This window comes from Macaca mulatta, chromosome 3, assembly GCF_049350105.2.
Source record: "Macaca mulatta isolate MMU2019108-1 chromosome 3, T2T-MMU8v2.0, whole genome shotgun sequence".
Lineage (NCBI taxonomy): Eukaryota > Metazoa > Chordata > Mammalia > Primates > Cercopithecidae > Macaca > Macaca mulatta.
Genome location: NC_133408.1, coordinates 48,794,561 through 48,813,252, shown reverse-complemented (window position 1 = coordinate 48,813,252; position 18,692 = coordinate 48,794,561). Strand labels below are relative to the sequence as shown.

General features: G+C 51.0%; 1 protein-coding gene across 5 annotated transcripts in view; it reads right to left on the bottom strand.

Moving 5' to 3' along the window:
* COL26A1 (collagen type XXVI alpha 1 chain) overlaps nucleotides 1-18,692 on the bottom strand; it is a 200,471-nt gene that overhangs the window by 21,423 nt on the left and 160,356 nt on the right. For all 5 annotated transcript variants that reach the window (XM_015134533.3, XM_015134534.3, XM_077996531.1 and 2 more), the window contains one exon: nucleotides 2,927-2,988. In XM_015134533.3, the coding sequence (XP_014990019.2) occupies nucleotides 2,927-2,988 (62 nt within the window). The remainder of the gene's footprint in view (nucleotides 1-2,926; nucleotides 2,989-18,692) is intronic.

Here is an 18,692-nt window from a genome sequence, read left to right as displayed (position 1 = left end):
CTGAAAAAAATAAAAATAAAAATAAAACCTCCTAGAGGCCCTCTCAACACAGGTGGGCATGGAGTGGGCAGGTGGGCATGGAGTGGGCAGGTGGGCGGCCAGAAAGTGCTCCAGACAAGATGCAGGACCTAAGAGAGGAGCCTCCCAGCCCCTACCTAGAAATGCAGACAACTGTCAAAAGGAGGGGGGCTGCAAAGCTCCTCCATTTCTGCACACCCCAGGCCCAAGCTGTCTCCCCCAGCTCCCCACTCAAGAGCTGCCTGAGCTTCCCCACTCCGGACCAGCCTCAAAATGAAGCAACTCCAATTTCCATTTTCCAGGCCATCCGACTGAGATTCAGAGGGAAGGGCTGGCCAAGGTTGAGTGGAAAAAGGGTGGGAATCCTGGCCTGGGCTCCTGCCACGCACTGCTGTCCCTCCCTCCAGCCCTCAAGGCGCACAGAGAGGACACAGCCCTCTCACTCAGCTCAGCGTCACAGGGCAAGCCCTGCCCCGGGCCTGCTGCTGGAGGCCATGGAGCTGGGGCCCTCGGTGGAGAGGGTGTCAGGGCCGGGAAGGCCACAGGGAGGAATTGCTCATGATGGGAGGGCATGGGCCAGGTGGGTGGGGGACAGCTGGCAATGCGCCCCCCCTCCCCTAGAGCTGCGACTTTTAACACCCACAATACCGGGCTGAGGCCAGGGCCGCTGCTCTGCGCCAAACCACACAGAAGCTTCCGGTACTAGGAAAATGTCCATCAGGTTGGGCATGGCTCGGGGTCCCCGCCTTCTCTAAAATCTCAGATGCCAGAAGTGCACCCCTCAGCATTTTCCCCTGCACCCGTTCTAGAGGCCCCGGCCCAGCTCAGCCCATGTGGAAACAGTTGCTCCCTGGAACCCTCCACTCCTGTCCCCCAAGAGTTAAGACTCCAAGGAGAGCAGACGGGTCTCTCTCATCCCAGGCCTGGGCTGCTGGGAGACCCTGCATACCTACGGAAGGGCCGGAGGACAAGGGAGGCCACGAATGCATGCCTTGGGGTCCCCCGTCATTGCTTTGCACAGATGTCTCCCACACACCCGTGTCTGTATCTGTAAGGCGGGAACAGTAACGTGGCTGACGCAGGTGACAGCACTAATCCCTGACTCCTGGTCAGCATTAGACCATTTCCAAAGCCAGTTCCCACTGCCATCTCCCTGGAGACTCTCGACAGCCCTCCCGGGCTGATGCTTTGATCCATTCTACAGATGAGGGGCGGGGGGGCTGTGAGAGAGTCACCCAGCTGGCGGATGGCGGTCCCACACATGTCTGACTCCAAGCCATGCTCACCTGCAACCCCCAGGGCAGAAGTCAGGGCCAAGGGTAATGTGGAGTTGTCAAGGGCTGTGTGTGTTAATGTGTGCACATCTGTGTCATGTGTGTGCATGCGTGTGTATATGTATGTGTGACCATGTGCATGCATGCTGTGTGTGCACGTATGCCTGAGTATCTGTGCATGTGACCATGGGTATTACATATGTGTGTCCCTGGTTTTGCATGTATTCGTGTGTCTGTGTGCACATGTGCAAATGTGTGTGTCTGTATGTGTATATATGTATGTGTGTCTCCACATACACACTGATGTGTGTGCACGGGTGTCTATGTGTGTGCATGTGTGTGCCCATGTATGGTGTGGGTATGCATGTGTGTGTATGTGTGCTCTTCCGGGTGGAGGCACGGCTGACCCTGGCCCTGCTGTCTTCTAGGGGCTCTTGCTGCCTGGGGCTCCAGCCCCACACTCTCAGGTCCCTGGTCCTCACCCCGCCTCCCTGCCACGTGGCCCTGCTCACACACTCTCTCTGGGCAATGCCACGTGCTCCGGTCGCTGCAGTTCTGCTCCGGAGAGAGCTCTGCCTCTGGCTCAGGTGATTCCAGCCTCCTGGTGCTGGCTCTCCCCTGGGGGACCACGAAATGTAGCAGACCCTGCTGTCCCAAGAGGCTTTGTAGATATTTGGAGGCTGCCTCATCCCTCCAGACCTGTCCTCCCCGAGGCCAAGCCTCTCTGGCTAAACACCAGAGCCTGCTTACCAAGCCCTCTGGGTGAGAACGGGGCTTGTCCCCATCAGGGCAGACACTGTTGACGCCCCATGCACACCCCTCAGCCCCACCTGGCTTTGGCTTCGGCCTGTGGCCATCTGCAACTCTGCCAAGGGCTTTCTTCAGCCACAGGACCTTGCACAAGCTAACTGAGACAGGAAGTACCCTCGGGGAAGTGTCACCCGGTGAGGGGCAGGAGAGATGTCTGGCTTCATCGCCCTAAAGTGGGCGGGCCCTGAAGTGTGCGCAAAACCACCGCCTCCCAGAGGGAGTGTGAGATGGAGCCCAGGTGCTCCCACAGGTCACCTGCCCATGAACACATCTGTACTGGGCATACCCTTCCCTGCCTCTCTCCCTGCCCAGTGCTGCCTGGGGTCACTGCCAGGTAAATTACTTGGCCTTTAGGGATTCCTTCTGCCTCTGGGCTGACTCCACTGAGGGAGTCCTCTTCCTATAGACTGGGCTGAAAGCTGGTCACTTCCCAGCAGTTCCTCCTCCACAGTCTTTTCCCATCGTTTCCTCTGTGCCCAGCCCCATTCTGGAGGTGGGAAGAGTGGCCCTGGAGGGACAGAGGCTCCCTCCTCTTTCCACTGTCCTCTGGGTGTCCAATCTCCCAGCCCCCAGGTTCCGGGAGCTCAGCACCATTCTGCCCTGCCCACAACCAGCCTGCTGCCTGGGACCTCCCGGCCCAAGAAGGCCACGCAGAGCCACCAAGGCCTGAACAGTACACAGTACCTGGGACCGGCTGTCCAAGCCTGCTGGGAAACCTGGGGCTGGGAATTCCACAGCCACACCCAGTGATTGCCCGACTCCTCTCCCCACCACCCCAGGTCCCCAGGCAGCTCCCCAGGCCCAGACTCCCCAGCCCGACTGACCTTGGCCTCCAGTGTGGTCAGTCGCTCACTCATGTCACTGAGCCGGGTGCAGTTCATGCATTCTGAAAGAGAAGAGGAACTAATATGAAAGCAGACTGTAGACCCTAGGAAGAGAGCAGCCCAGTCACCAGGATAGCCTCTGGGCAGGCGGGCAAGCAGAAACATCTCCAGTCATTTTGCCTGGAAAACTCCTATTCATCCTTCAAAGCCTCACCCTCAGAGACCCCTCCTCCATGCAGCCTGCTGGACCACTGAGCCTCCCTTCTGAGCACGCACAGTACACTGTACTGTCTGTTTATTCAGACAAGGTGATGCTGTGAGCTGGTGAGCACCATGAAGGCAGGGGTCTTTTTCTATTTTGTTCACCCATGAATCTCAGTGCCTGGCACAAAGCAGGGACTCAAAAAATATCTGACAATTGATGAACAGATATTGAGGTGGGCCCCTGACTTTGAGAACCAGAGTTGGGCTAATAGACACAGACTGGGAAAGGGATGCCAAAGCCAGTCCAGTCGGTGGGGCGGGGGGGGAGGGCAATCAAGGAGGACGTCCTAGAGGCAGTGACATCAAAGATGAGACCTGAGGAATGCACAATAACTGGCCAGGTTCAGCAGAGAGAAGAGCAAATGCATTCTAAAAGAAAAAGAAATGCATTCTGAAAGAGTGCATTTTCCGAGGCGAGAGGAGAGTGAGAACAGGGCAGGTTGGCCAACTGGGAACACATTTGGGGGCCGCCAAGGCTGGAAAGGTCAAGGAGCTCTAACACCAGGGGCCTGGGAAGGGCTGTGGCAGTGTCTGTAGGTCACTGGAGGGTCTTAGGCGGGTGAAATTCAAGGTCAGATTTGCATTTGCAGATGCTCGCTCTGGCAGCAGAGCGTGCAGTGGGTGGAAGTGGGAGGGACTGGAGCCCGGAAGGCCAATTAGGAGCCTACTGATGCTGACCCCGCCCAAGCACACATCTCTCTGGGCTGTAATTATCTTTTAATGTCTGTCTTCCCGGAGGCCCGAGACCTGGAGCTCTTTAATGACAAAATAGACGGTTCAAAGCTGTTCTAAAGAGCTTTTATTGCTCTAGAAGTCAGGGGATGCCTAAAGTCTCTCTTTCCTCAGCTCAGTTCAAAGCCTGACCCTGCACGATCCGCATCCCTTGTTAAACAGACGCCTAAGAGGTATTTGGGTAACTGGATAGCTCCCACTCGGCGCGCTGCGGCTGACCATGGTGCTGCTTGGGAGTGGTGAGAGCTGCAGCTCATGCGTACAGTCCACGGCCCCCCAACACTGTCAGCCTCCCCCTTGTTCTTGGACATATCCCTGTCTTTGTTACCGAATACAAACCACCTTGAAATGTTCCCCGTCCTTAAAGAAAAAAAGGCGATTCCTCTGCAACAGATGTTTGGGGAGAAACCACGGGTGGTCGGGGGAGTCTTAGGACCCTGGTAATAGGTGGTCGAGGCTGTACCCTCAGGGTGCTCAGTCTCGGGTCAAGAGGGGGCAACACCCTACTCTCTGCTCCCCAGCGACACGTGGCCTAGCAGGGGGCCCCTCTCCCTGCTTCCCTCCCTTCTACTCCTGGCTGGCCCAAGTCAGTGATTTATAAGCATTTGTTAAGGAATAGAACTCTTTCTCCTCCATAAAGCCTTGTCAGTACCTCTGATGCATAAAACAGACTAAAGACTGAGGTATAAACACTGAACATTCAAACAACTAGAAGAATATATACAGTTTTCTGACTCTGGGACCAGACAGGACTTCACCAAAGACACATGATAAAGGGATGTGGCTTTCTGGTTAAACATGGTGGATTGAACACAGGTTCCCTTCTGTTTTCTCTCAGGAAAGGGCTGATAAAGAAATAAAAAGGTAGGCCGGGCGTGGTGGCTCACGCCTGTAATCCCAGCACTTTGGGAGGCCGAGACAGGCAAGGTCAGGAGATCAAGACCATCCTGGCTAACATGGTGAAACCCCGTCTCTACTAAAAAATACAAAAAATTAGCTGGGCAAGGTGGCGGGCGCCTGTAGTCCCAGCTAATCGGGAGGCTCAGGCAGGAGAATGGTGTGAACCCGGGAGGCGGAGCTTGCAGTGAGCCGAGACCGTGCCACTGCACTCCAGTCTGAGCAACACAGCGAGACTCAGTCTCAAAAAAAACAAAAAACAAAAAGCAAACAAATAAAAAAAAAAACAAGAAATAAAAAAGGTATAAAAACCACAAAGCAAAGGGAAAGGCGGAGGGACCTCCTGGCAGATGAACAATGCAAATACTATTTTGCAAGCTGCATGCAGCCAGGTGCTCCAGCCAGCCTTGCAAACCCAAGGTAGGGATGGAAACTGGGAGCCACTGGCTCTCCTGGGGCTCAAGATGTCCCAGATGGGGCAGGGGAGGGAGTCCTCCCTGGAAACAGGGACCCACCGAGAGGAAAGATCCACTGACACTGACATTTGGGGATGTCCCTGATGAAATGGCGGAGTCCCTAAAAGACCAGCCTCCATGAAGTCCCCAGTCAACAAGGCCCTGGTGTCCAGGGTGCTTTCAGTGCCTGCTTTTTTTTTTTTTTTTTTTAAACAGAGTCTCACTCTGTCACCCAGGCTGGAGTACAGTGACGCAAACTTGCTCACTGCATCCTCCACCTCCCAGGTTCGAGTGATTCTCCTGCCTCAGCCTCTCGGGTAGCTGGGACTACAGGCATGCACCACCACACCCGGTTAGTTTTGTATTTTTAATAGAGACGGGGTTTTACCATGTTGGCCAGGCTGCTCTCAAACTTCCGACCTCAAGGGATCCACCCACCTCAGCCTCCCAAAGTGCTGGGATTACAGGTGAGAGCCACCGCGCCCAGCCTAATGCCTTCCTCTTAAACTTACACAACCAATGATTCCTGCAGTGCTAAAAGAAGCCCTTAATGGGAAAGGCAGAGATCAAAATGAACAGGGTTCCATTTGTTCACCTATCTACCCACCCACCCAGCCACCCATCCTACACCTCATGCTACCCCCACCCTAAACACCCCCATCTACCCACCTATACATTCACCCTGCTCCCCATCTGTCCACCTCCTCTCCTCTACCTCTAATCATCTCTCATCCACCCGAAGGCTCTGCGGATGTTCCTGTGACTGGATGACACTGTGTCAACACTCTAATACTGGTGAGGAGAGGGGCAGGGCTGCACAGACCCAAATACCTGCCTTCAGGGGTTGTCTACTTGAAAGCAGAGATCCATGACCCCTCTCTAGTAGCTGTGTCCTGTGGGTTGACCAGGATCACTTGGAAAAAGCAAGATGGAACCTAAGTGTCCATCAGTGGTGGATTGGATAAAGAAAACAAGGTACATATACACCATGGAATATTACACAACCATGAAAAGGAATGAAATCATGTCCTTTGCAGCAACATGGATGCAACTGGATGTTGTCATTCTGAGTGAACAAACTCAGAAGCAGAAGATCAAATACTGCATGTTCTCACTTATAAGTAGGAGCTGAACAAGGGGTATACATGGACATAAAGATGGGGTATGAGGATTGAAAAGTTATCTATCTGGTACAGTGCTCAACATTTGGGTAATGACGCCAGGCACGGTGGCTCACGCCTGTAATCTCAGCACTTTGGGAGGCCGAGGTGAGAGGATCACCTGAGGTCAGGAGTTCAAGATCAGCCTGACCAACATGGTGAAACCCCGTCTCTACTAAAAATACAAATATTAGCCAGGCATGGTGGCAGATGCCTAAAATCCCAACTACTCAGGAGGTTGAGGCATGAGGATCGCTTGAATCCGGGAGGCAGAGGTTGTGGTGAGCCAAGATTGAGCCATTGCACTCCAGCCTGGCCAACAGAGCAAAACTCTGTCTCGAAAACAAAAAACCAAAAACATTTGGGTGATGGGTACACTAGAGGTCCAATCCCTACTATTATGCATGTAACAAACAAGCACATGTAATCCCCTGAATCTAACATAAAGTAATTTTCTTTTGAGACAGAGTCTTGCTCTATTACCTGGGCTGGAGTGCAGTGGTGCAATCTTGTCTCACTGAAACCTTTGCCACCTGGGTTCAAGCGATTCTCCTGCCTCAGCCTCCCAAGTAGCTGGGACTACAGTCATGTGCCACCATGCCTGGCTAATTTTTGTATTTTTAGTAGAGACAGGGTTTTGCCATGTTGACCAGGCTGGTCTCAAACTCCTGACCTCAAGTGATCCACCCAGCTCAGCCTCCCAAAGAGCTGAGATGACAGGCATGAGCCACAGCATCTAGTCTTAAAACAAAATAACATATTTTAAAAAGAAAAGAAGGATGAGTGTGGTGGCTCATGCCTGGAATCCTTGTACTTTGGGAGGTTGAGATGGGTGGATGACTTGAGCCCAGGAGTTCGAGATCAGTCTGGTTAACATAGTGAGACCCTGTCTGTACAAAAAAATACAAAAATTAGCCAGGCATGGTGGTGCGTGCCTGTAGTCTCAGCTACTTGGGAGGCTGAGGCGGGAGGATCGCTTGAGTCCAGAAGGCCGAGAGCAGCCTGGGCAACATGGTGAAACCCCTTCTCTACAAAAAAATACAAAAATTAGCAGGGATTGTGGCATGTCCCTGTAGTCCCAGCTACTTAGGAGGCTGAGGCAGGAGGATCACCTGAGTCCAGAAGGTTGAGGCTGCAGTGAACCATGTTGGTGCCACTGCACAACAGTCTGGGCAAGAGCAAGACCCTGTCAGAGACGGGAGGGGAAGGGAGAAGAGGGGAGGGGAAGGGAGGGGAGGGGAGGGGAAGGGAGGGGATGGAAGGGGAGGTGAGGGAAAAGCACCTCTCCAGCCACACAGGAAGACACCACTCCACCCTTGGGGCCTGAGGGAAGAGGAGGAGGAGGTGGACATGGGGAAGTTACAAATGACAGCCCTGGTCTGTCCAGGAACTCCGGGCAAACTGCACAATCTGGAGGCTTTTAGGGGCCTTGAGCAGAGCATTTCCAGGGCCTGAGGCAACAATTAGGACCTGCAGGTCCCTCCCCCTGCAGGGGGGAAGGTCAGTGGATGGAGGGAGAGGCCCGGCTCTCGCAAATACCTATTTCTGGAAATTGTGTTGGGCCTGGGCCCAGTTTTCTCTGGCACTGGGCACCCTGCTTGGCAGGTGAGGACCAGCTTGGCCAACCGTGGACATGAGGGTTGTGGGGTGGGTCCAGCTCCCCAGCTGTGGTGAGGCCCAGGAGGCCCCGCCAGCTCTGACTCGCCACACCACCCCCATCCCAGGCAGGCGCTCCAGAACCGGACGGGATTTTCATTCCCTTGGCGTCTGTCATTGACAGGCAATTAAAGCATGTTTGTTTAACTTTCTCTGATTATTCACTGGAGTGCTGGAAACATGGAAATGCTGAGGGGGATGCTGATCCTGTCCCCTCCTGGCTCTGACTGGAGGAGGCCCTGCCCGAACTACCCTACTATGTGGTCTCTAACCTTCTGGGATTATGAAGAGTCCCACGTGTCCTGCCCCTTCGAGAACACACTGGCCCTGGAGCACCTGGGGCCACAGTGCCTTTCCCAGTGTCTAGGACCCATGCGGGGCAAACCTTTGCCAATAGGTGTATGTTGGAAGTGTCAACGTACCAGGCAAACCATTGTGTGTGTGTGGATGCACAAGCACATGTGTGTGAAAGAGACAGGCTGGACGCAGTGGCTCACGTCTGTAATCCCAGCACTTTAGGAGGCTGAGGCGGGCGGATCACGAGGTTAAGAGATCAAGACCAGCCTGGCCAACATGGTGAAACCCCGTCTCTACTAAAAATACAAAAAGAAAATCAGCTGGACGTGGTGGTGGGCGCCTGTAATTTCAGCTACTCGGGAGGCTGAGGCAGGAGAACCGCTTGAACCTGGGAGGCAGAGGTTGCAGTGAGCCGAGATTGCGCCACTGCACTCCAGCCTGGTGACAGAGCAAGACTCCATCTCAAAAAGAGAAAAAAAGAAAAAGAAAAAAGAAAAAAAAGAGAAAGAGACAGACAGAGACATAGAGAGAGAGCAGGCCAGGTGGGGTGGCTCATGCGTGTCATCCCAGCACTTGAGGAGGTCAAGGTGGGAGGATAGCTTGGGCCTAGGAGTTCGAGACCAGTCTGGGCAACACAGCAGGATCCCGTCTCTAGAAAAAATTTAAAAATTGGCTGGAAGGTGCTGGAGAGGATGTGGAGAAATAGGAACACTTTTACACTGTTGGTGGGATTGTAAACTAGTTCAACCATTATGGAAAACAGTATGGCAATTCCTCAAGGATCTAGAACTAGAAGTACCATATGACCCAGCCATCCCATTACTGGGTATATACCCAAAGGATTATAAATCATGCTGCTATAAAGACACATGCACACGTATGTTTATTGCGGCACTATTCACAATAGCAAAGACTTGGAATCAACCCAAATGTCCATCAGTGACAGACTGGATTAAGAAACTGTGGCACATATACACCATGGAATACTATGCAGCCATAAAAAAGGATGAGTTTGTGTCCTTTGTAGGGACATGGATGCAGCTGGAAACCATCATTCTCAGCAAACTATCGCAAGAACAGAAAACCAAACACCGCATGTTCTCACTCATAGGTGGGAATTGAACAATGAGATCACTTGGGCTCGGGAAGGGGAACATCACACACCGGGGCCTATCATGGGGATGGGGAGGGATTGCATTGGGAGTTATACCTGATGTAAATGACGAGTTGATGGGTGCTGAAGAGTTGATGGGTGCAGCACACCAACATGGCACAAGTATACATATGTAACAAACCTGCACGTTATGCACATGTACCCTAGAACTTAAAGTATAATAATAATAAAACAAATTGTAAACAGAAAAAAAAAATTGGCTGGATGTGGTGGCGTGTGCCTGTAATCCTAGCTACTCAGGAGAATGAGGTGGGAGGATTGCTTGAGCCTGGGAGGTGGAGGCTGCAGTGAGTTGTGATTGCGCCACTGCACTCCAGCCTGGGCTGGAGTGTCCTTTTGAGATGCTGTCTCAAAAGAGAGAGAGAGAGAGAGTTGATTGTGTGGTGTGTTCATTGTAAAGAGAACTATAGAGACCTGGTTCTAAGTCGGCCAGGAACTCACTGTGTGGCTTGAGACACCCTCTCTCTCTCCACACCTCAGTTTTCCCATCTATAAAAGGGGTTTACACTGGATCAGCTCCAGAGGCCTCAAGCTCCGGGACTCTTCACTCTTGCCACTGGTGACCTTCTCCTCGGCCTCTTACTTCCGAAATCTGCCCACCCACTGCAGGAGACAGTTGCCAAATCCACCTGCCATCTGCCTTTGGTCAGCATTGCTCCTGTTGATGGCTCTGCTCCCAGAATGCAGGACCCGCCTTCCAAATGAGGCTGGATTCCCAAGGCCTGGGCCCTGAGAGGGGATTTGCAGATAGGGCAGGAGTTGGTTATTGCAGGGAAATGTAAAGAGGCAGCCGGAGTCTACTTGGGCCACAAGACGCCAGTGGGAGGCAAGGCACATGGATGGTCCTGTCCCCAGAGTCCCGGCTCCCTCTGTGAGAGGTCTCAGAGAGTGGTCTGCAGGCAGAGGGCATGTGCAGGGTGGGTGTCACCAGTAGGCCACCCCAACCAGGGCCCAGTTGGAGGAGATCCTAAAAATCTACCCAGAAGGCTGGGCCCGGGGGCTCACACCTATAATCCCAGCACTTCAGGAGTCTGAGGAGGGCGGATCACCTGAGGTTGGGAGTTCAAGACCAACCTGGCCAACATAGTGAAACCCCATCTCTACTAAAAATACAAAAATTAGCTGGGTGTGGTGGTGGGCGCCTGTAATCCCAGCTACTTGGGAGGCTGAGGCAGGAGAATCACTTGAATCTGAGAGGCGGAGGTTGCAGTGAGCTGAGATCACGCCATTGCACTCTAGCCTGGGCAACAAGAGCGAAACTCCATCTCAAAAAAAAAGAAAAATCCATCCAGAGAACTTTGACTCCAGCCAAGACTCCTGGACCCCGTTAGGGGAAGAAAACTCCAAGGAGGTCACTGGGGTCAGTTGCTATGGGGATGAGGTTGGGAACAGGCCAGTTAGGTTGGCCATGAGTGCTCACAGGGGACCACAGGAATAAGGAAGTTCACAGTGGACTCAGTTTCCCCAATGTGACAGAAGACAGAAAACAGCCAGGCTGAGCCTAACACAAATACATCAGGCACCTTTCCATGCTACTATGCACAGGGTCTTCCCACTCCACTCAAGAGGTCTGTCTCGGGACACACATTCTTTCTGGTCTCCCTCTTCCCCCATGGGGCTTCTGGAGGTCACTAAGAACCTTCCTCTACTGGTCAGACTTTGGTCACCTCACCCTCTGCTAGCAACACAGAACAGCCCCCACTGGCCTGAGGAAAAAGTCCTTGGCATGGCTAAGCTTAGCGCCCCTGTCTGCCCTGGTCTCTCACCATCACACCTGCCAGCCAGGCCAGTACCACAGTGAGGCCACACCCCATCCCACCAGGCCACACCCTCCCAGCTAGGCCTTGGCCCCTCCAACCAGGCCCATTCCCTCCAGCAAGGCCACTCCTCCTCTAGCCAGACCACACCTCCTCCAGATAGGCCATGCTCCCTCCAGGCCACTGCCCCAACTAGGCTACATCCCCTCTAACGAGGCCACACCTCCTCCAGCCAGATCACTCCCCTTTCAGCCAAGCCATGCTCTCTCCAGCCAGGCCATGCCGACTCCAGCCAGGTCATGCCCCTCCCGCAGGCCACACTCTCCCAATTAGACTATGTCCCCTCCAACCAGGCCACATCGCCTCCAGCAAGGCCACGCCTCCTCCAGCCAGACAACACCCCCTCCAGCCAGACCACACCTCCTCCAGCCAGGCCACGCCTCCTCCAGCCAGGCCATGCCCCGAGCATTCCCCAGTCTCCAACCTTTGCACACACAGTTCCTTCCTCTGGACAGTCCTATTCCCTACCTCCCCCTCTGTTTCGCAGTTCATCCTTAAAAACGCAGTTCCGGCTGGGCACAGTGGCTCATGCCTTCCATCCCAGCACTTTGGGAGGCCGAGGCGGGCAGATCATCTGAGGTCAGGAGTTCGAGACCAGCCTGACCAACATGGTGAAACCCTGTCTACTAAAAATACTCGGGAGGCTGAGGCAGGAGAATCGCTTGAACCCAGGAGGCAGAGGTTGCAGTGAGCCGAGATCGCACCATTGCACTCCAGCCTGGACAACAAGAGCGAAACACTATCTCAAAAAAAAAGAAAAAAAAGAAAGGAAGAAAAAGAAAAGAAAGAAAACGCAGTTCTGCTCCAGCTAAAAAGATATCATGGCAAATAGGAGGGCATTATGGCCTACTGTAGCTGTCCCCAAGGAGAGTGGCTGGATCCCCATTATCAAAATCCCATTGAGAGGTGAGCCAGCAGGGTAGCATCGGGGTGTCAGCGTAAAGGCTGGACTGCCATGTAGGAGAGGGGTCAAAGGAAGAAAGTCTCTAAACGTTTTGGTCACTTTCTAACTTAAGTAAGAATGAAGTCGGAAGCCGGGCTCGGTGGCTCACACCTATAATTCCAGCACTTTGGGAAGCTGAGGAGGGCGGATCACGACGTAAGGAGATTGAGACCATCCTGGCTAACACGATGAAACCCCGTTTCTTTTAAAAATACAAAAAATTAGCCAGGTGTGGTGGCACACGCCTGTAGTCCCAGCTATTCACTCAGGAGGCTGAGGCAGGAGAATTGCTTGAACCCGGGAGGCAGAGGTTGTAGTGAGCCGAGATCATGCCACTGTACTCCAGCCCGGGTGACAGAGCGAGACTCTGCCCCAACAACAACAACAACAAAAAAAAGAATGAAGTCAAACTGTGGATACTGAGTGGGAACTTACCTCAGCACTTGTGCCCCACCTGGCTCTTAGAAAGCTGGCATCAAGGGCCATGCCACACACTCACAAATCATAAGATTCACAAGATTCTTCTCTGGGGCACCAATTCTCAATATGATATGAAAGCAAGTGCCTGGACCATGATGGGCGTGGACAAAGTCTGTCTATAACCCTGGGGGTTCTGCTGACTTGGCTGGCAGAGTCTGTCTTTCTCCCTCTCTGCCTCCACATCCAACCCTTATTCAAGGTTGATGCATCTTGCACCATGGCTGGACCACAGGCCAAAGCATCTTTCCCTCAGCAAGATCTAATGAAAAACTACTATTACAGAATTATTAAGTTAGTTTAGCAAAGTGGCTGGAATATAAAGACAGTTTATAAAATTCAACCATATTCCTACATACAACAAGCAAACAGAAAATGAAATTAAATGATACCATGTACAAAAGCATCATAAAACTGAAATTACATAGGACTAAATCTACCGAAAACTATAAAACATCACTGAGAGAAGTTAAATAAGAACGAAATAAATGGAAAGATATACTATGTTCATGGATTGGAAGACTCAATATTATAAAGATGTTAATTCTCTCCACCCCAGTAAAAATTGCAGCTGCTGTGTTACACTAGTATATTGAACATGTCAGTGTCTATACCACTGGGTTGGTGTGTTACGCTGGAACATCAAACATATCAGGTTTACACCTTTGGAAACAACAGAGCATTTTCTGGCTGTAGGTGCCTGATATATTGTCTTGATTTTCCTTTGTAACTCAACTGTATAGAAGGTTTTTTCCCTAACAGTAGGGGGAGTGTGGGTGATTAATCATTGATGTCGCTGCAATAGTCTTTTTTTTTTTCTTTGAGGCAGAGTCTCGCTCTGTCACCCAGGCTGGAGTGCAGTGGTGCCGTCTCAGCTCACTGCAACCTCTGCCTCCTGGGTTCAAGCACCTCTAGTGCCTCAGCCTCACGAGTAGCTGAGATTACAGCCGCCCACCACCACGCCTGGCTAATTTTTTGTATTTTTAGTAGAGACAGGGTTTCACCATGTTGGTTAGGCTGGTCTCGAACTCCTGACCTAAAGTGATCAGCCCGCTTCAGCCTCTCAAAGTGCTGGGATCACAGGTGTGAGCCACTGCACCCGTCCACAATTGTTGTTTTTGAAAATAAATTTATATATATACATATATCTTCTTCTCAGTTGATCTACAGAGTCAATGCAATCCCATTCAAAATCCCAGTAGGCTTTTTTTTCTTTGGTGCAAATTGTCAGATTGATTCCAAAATGTATATGAAAATACAAATGTCCAAGACTAGTCAAGGCTGTCTTGAAGAAGAACAAAAATGAAAGATTTATACTACCAGAATTGAGACCTTGCTACAGAACTATACTACATAAGACACTGAATTATTGGTGCAAAGTAAGGCAAATAGATCTGCATTTACACAATCACTGGGCTTATGAAAAAGGTACAAATGCAGTACAGAAGAGAAAGGATAGACTTATCAATAAATTGTCCTGGTCAACTGGATATCCAAATGGAAAAGAAAAATGAAAGAATTTGACCCCTAATCCACACCACATAAGAAAGTCAATTGGGCCGGGCGCGGTGGCTCACGCCTGTAATCCCAGCACTTTGGGAGGCCGAGGCGGGCGGATCACAAGGTCAGGAGATCAAGACCACGGTGAAACCCCGTCTCTACTAAAAATACAAAAAATTAGCCGGGCGCGGTTGTGGGCGCCTGTAGTCCCAGCTACTCGGGAGGCTGAGGCAGGAGAATGGCGTGAACCCGGGAGGCGGAGCTTGCAGTGAGCCGAGATCGTGCCACTGCACTCCAGCCTGGGCGACAGAGCGAGACTCCGTCTCAAAAAAAAAAAAAAAAAAAAAAAAGAAAGTCAATTGGGTTGTAGATCTAAATGTAAAGGATAAAACAATACAACATTTAGAACAAAACATAGGTGACTACCTGTATGACCTCAGAATGGAGTTCTTAAGCAGGATGCAAAAAGTGCTCCCATTTTTAAAAATTGATAAAGTAGACCACATTAAAATTAAGAATCTCTCAGGCTGGGTGCAGTGGCTCACGCCTGTAATCCAAGCACTTTGGGAGGCCAAGGTGGGTGGATCACTTGAGGTCAGGAGTTTGAGACCAGCCTGGCCAACATGGTGAAACCCCGTCTCTACTAAAAATACAAAATTAGCGGGGTGTGGTGGTGTGTGCCCGTAATCCCAACAACTCAGGAGGCTGAGGCAGGAGAATGGCTGGAACCTAGGAGGCGGAGGTTGTGGTGAGCCGAGACCATGCCATTGTACTCCAGTCTGGGCAACAAGAGCGAAACTCTGTCTCAAAAAAAAAAAAAAAAAAAAAAGAATTTCACCATTAAGAGAATGGATGAAGAAGTATATCACCAACTGGAAGAGGATTCTTAGAATATGTATATGCACAAAATGAGAGCTCCAAATGGCCAATGATCATATGAAGAGGGGGTCAAGTTCATTTGCCATATCAGGGAAATTTAAATTAAACCACAGTGTGATACTCCCACATACCCACTAGAATGGCTGATATTAAGAAGACTAACAGTTACTCTTATTTTATTTTTAAACAAGTATTAGAGGGGATGCAGAGTAACTGGAACTCTCATACACTGCAGGTGGGAGTATCAATGGTACAACCAGTTTTTTTTAATTTATTTTTTATTTTTCTTTTTTTTTGAGATGGAGTCTCGCTCTGTCGCGCAGGCTGGAGTGCAGTGGCCGGATCTCGGCTCACTACAAGCTCTGCCTCCCGGGTTCACGCCATTCTCCTGCCTCAGCCTCCCAAGTAGCTGGGACTACAGGCGCCCGCCACCTCGCCCAGCTAGTTTTTTGTATTTTTTTAGTAGAGACGGGGTTTCACCGTGTTAGCCAGTATGGTCTCGATCTCCTGACCTCGTGATCCACCCGTCTCGGCCTCCCAAAGTGCTGGGATTACAGGCTTGAGCCACCGCGCCCGGCCTACAACCACTTTTAAAAACACTTTGGCAGTCTCTAATAAGGCTGAATACAAGCCCACTCTATGACCAAACAACTCCATTCCCGGATATCTCCTCCCTTCCCATGATAACACCAGCCAGGATATAATAAACTTCAGCATCAAATGTCTTCCTGATCTCTCTCTTAAGTCCCTGTTACCCCGGTTGAAGCCCCTTTCTGCTTTTTCTAGACTTAGTGGAAATGGGAAATAGTTGCTGGGGGCTGCAGGGGAAGCTGTTCCCAAGCACGGTGAGGAAGCCTCACCAGATGCCTGATTTTGATCTTAGACTTCCCAGCCCCCAGACCTGTGAGGAAATAAACTTCTGTTCCATATAAATTACCCAGTGTCCAATATTTTGTTCTAGTAGTACAAAATAGACTGAGACAGATGGTTATATGAAAAGTTATCCCATTCAGAGGGCTAAGTGCTATAAGCCAGTTGGGCACAGGGTGCATGGCAATTGGCGAGAAGGTGGGTGCCTACGTTCCCTTGGAGTGGTCAAGGAAGGCTTCCTGGAGGAGGTGGTGCTTAAGTAGGAGACAGCTGACCAATGCAGGTGTGAGGGAGGGTTGGGAGCCACTTCCAGATGAGAGACAAGACATGCACAAAATTCATTCATAGAATGAATAAATATGTTCACCGAAAGGCATGCACAAGAATGTTCATGGCAGCAGTGCTCAGAATAACCCCAAATTAGAAACAACCCAAATTCCTATTAACGGCCAACTGGATAAAATAAATTGTATATTCACAAAATGAAATGCAACACAGTCATAACAGTAGGCAAACCACACGCAACAGCGTGGACAAGTCTTACAGAATATCATGTCAGGTGAAAGAGGACAGACTCAAATGAGTACTGTCTGATTCCATTTATCTGAAGTTTAGAAACAAGCAGAAGAGTCTAAGGTGTTGGAATTCAGGTGAGTGGTTACCTGTGGGGAGAGTCACAATTGAAAAGGGCAAGAAGAGGGCTTTCAAGATCATGAGAACGTTCCTTGTTAATGTGGGTGCTGGTTACACAGGCATGATTGGTTTGTAATAAACATGCCAAAGTGTTCTCTTAATTGTCCTAAAATGCCAATCCAACCTTGTCACCCTATGTGCTGCTGCTGTGGGCTACTTGCCCTGCTCTGTGCACCTCTTGCTCTCCTAAGCCTTTACCAGTCTTGTACTGTCATCTAGAAATGGCCCCCAACTCTCCCTCACTGCATTGGTCAGCTAGCACCACCTCCTTCAGGAAGCCTTCCTTGATCACCCCAAGGGGACTTAGGGACCCACCTTCTCACCAAATGCCACACACCCTGTACACAACTGGCTGACAGAATTTAGTGCACTAGATGGGATCACTTTTTGTATATCCACCTGTCTCAGTTTATTTTGCATTATGAAAACCAAATACCTGAGATTGGGTAATATGGTTTAGCTCTGTGTCCCCACCCAAATCTCATCTTGAACTGTAATCCCCATGTATCAAGGGAGGGACATGGTGGGAGGTGACTGGATCATGGGGGTGGTCTCCCCGTGCTGTTTTTGTGATAGTGAAGGAATTCTCATGAGATCTGATGGTTTAAAAAGTGACAGTTTCCCCTGCACATGTTCTCTCTCCTGCTGCCTTGTGAAGACATGCCTTGCTTCCCCTTTGCCTTCCACCATGATTGTAAATTTTCTGAGGCCTCCCCAGCCATGTAGAATTGGGAGTCAGTTGGGCCTCTTTTCTTTGTAAATTACCCAGTCTGAGGTAGTATCTTTATAGCAGTGTGAAGACGGACTAATACGCTGGGTAATTTATAAAGAACAGAAGTTTATTTCCTCACAGCTCTGAGGGCTGGGAAGTCCAAGATCAAGATCAGCCATCTGGTGAGGCTTCCTTACCGTGCATGGGAACTGCTTCTCCCTGCAGCTCCCAGCAGCTGTTTCCCATTTCCACTAAGTCAAGAAAAAACATTGAGGGGCTTATAGAGAGAGTCAGGGCCCTGCTGCTGGGGAAGGAGCACGGCAGGGGAGCAAGAGGAAGACCACTCCACATGTCCACCTGCTGGAGCAAAAACATGCAAGAACACGGGTGTGTGTGTGTGTTTGTGTGTGAGTGTGTGTGTGCTTGTCTGTCTACCTGGTTCTCTTCCTCCCACCTTTGCCTCCTGAGTAGCTGGGAGTACAGGTGTGCACCACCATGCCCAGCTAATTTTTAAAAAATTTTTTTGTAGAGACGAAGTCTCACTGTGTTGCCCAGGCTGGTCCTGTCTCCTGGCCTCAAGCGATCCTCCCACTTCGGCCTTCCAAAGTGTAGGGATTACAGGCATGAACCATTCCGCTTGGCCAGTTCTTCAGTGAGTCTCTCTCCAAAATGATATGACTATAAAAGCCTCTGCTATCAGGAGGCTGGGAGGGTCCCCGAGGTCCCTGTGTTCTGCACTGTCTCTGGCTGAGCTACCCTACCTGCCCCAGGCAGGTGTTGAGTGGGCTTGACTCAAGAGCGTACCCTGAGACCTTCAGACCCCATCTTCAGCTTATGATGCTCCTGGGGGACTTCTGGACGTAGCAGTGGTGGTCTCTACTCAGCATGCACACAGAGAGCTTGTTCCTTCCTGCACATCCTCCCGGATAAACAGCTGGGACTGAAGATAAGGGCACTCCCTGCAGGCTGAAGGTGAAGATCTGGACCAGGCAATAGACCAGGGGATTATTGCCCTATTTTATTGTGGAGGAAAACTGAGGGCCACTGAGAGAGAGCAGATGAGCTGAAATGGAACCAGGGCATCTGGCTGCTCATCCTATAGACCTGCCTGGACCAGAGGGCCTGGGATGCTTCACGGGGGATCATGTTTCACCATGGAAGCTTGAGAACAAGCTGCTGTGATGTGATCCATCTGCTCTCAGCAAGCAAAACTCAGCTCCTTTTCCCGAGGAGAGAGGAG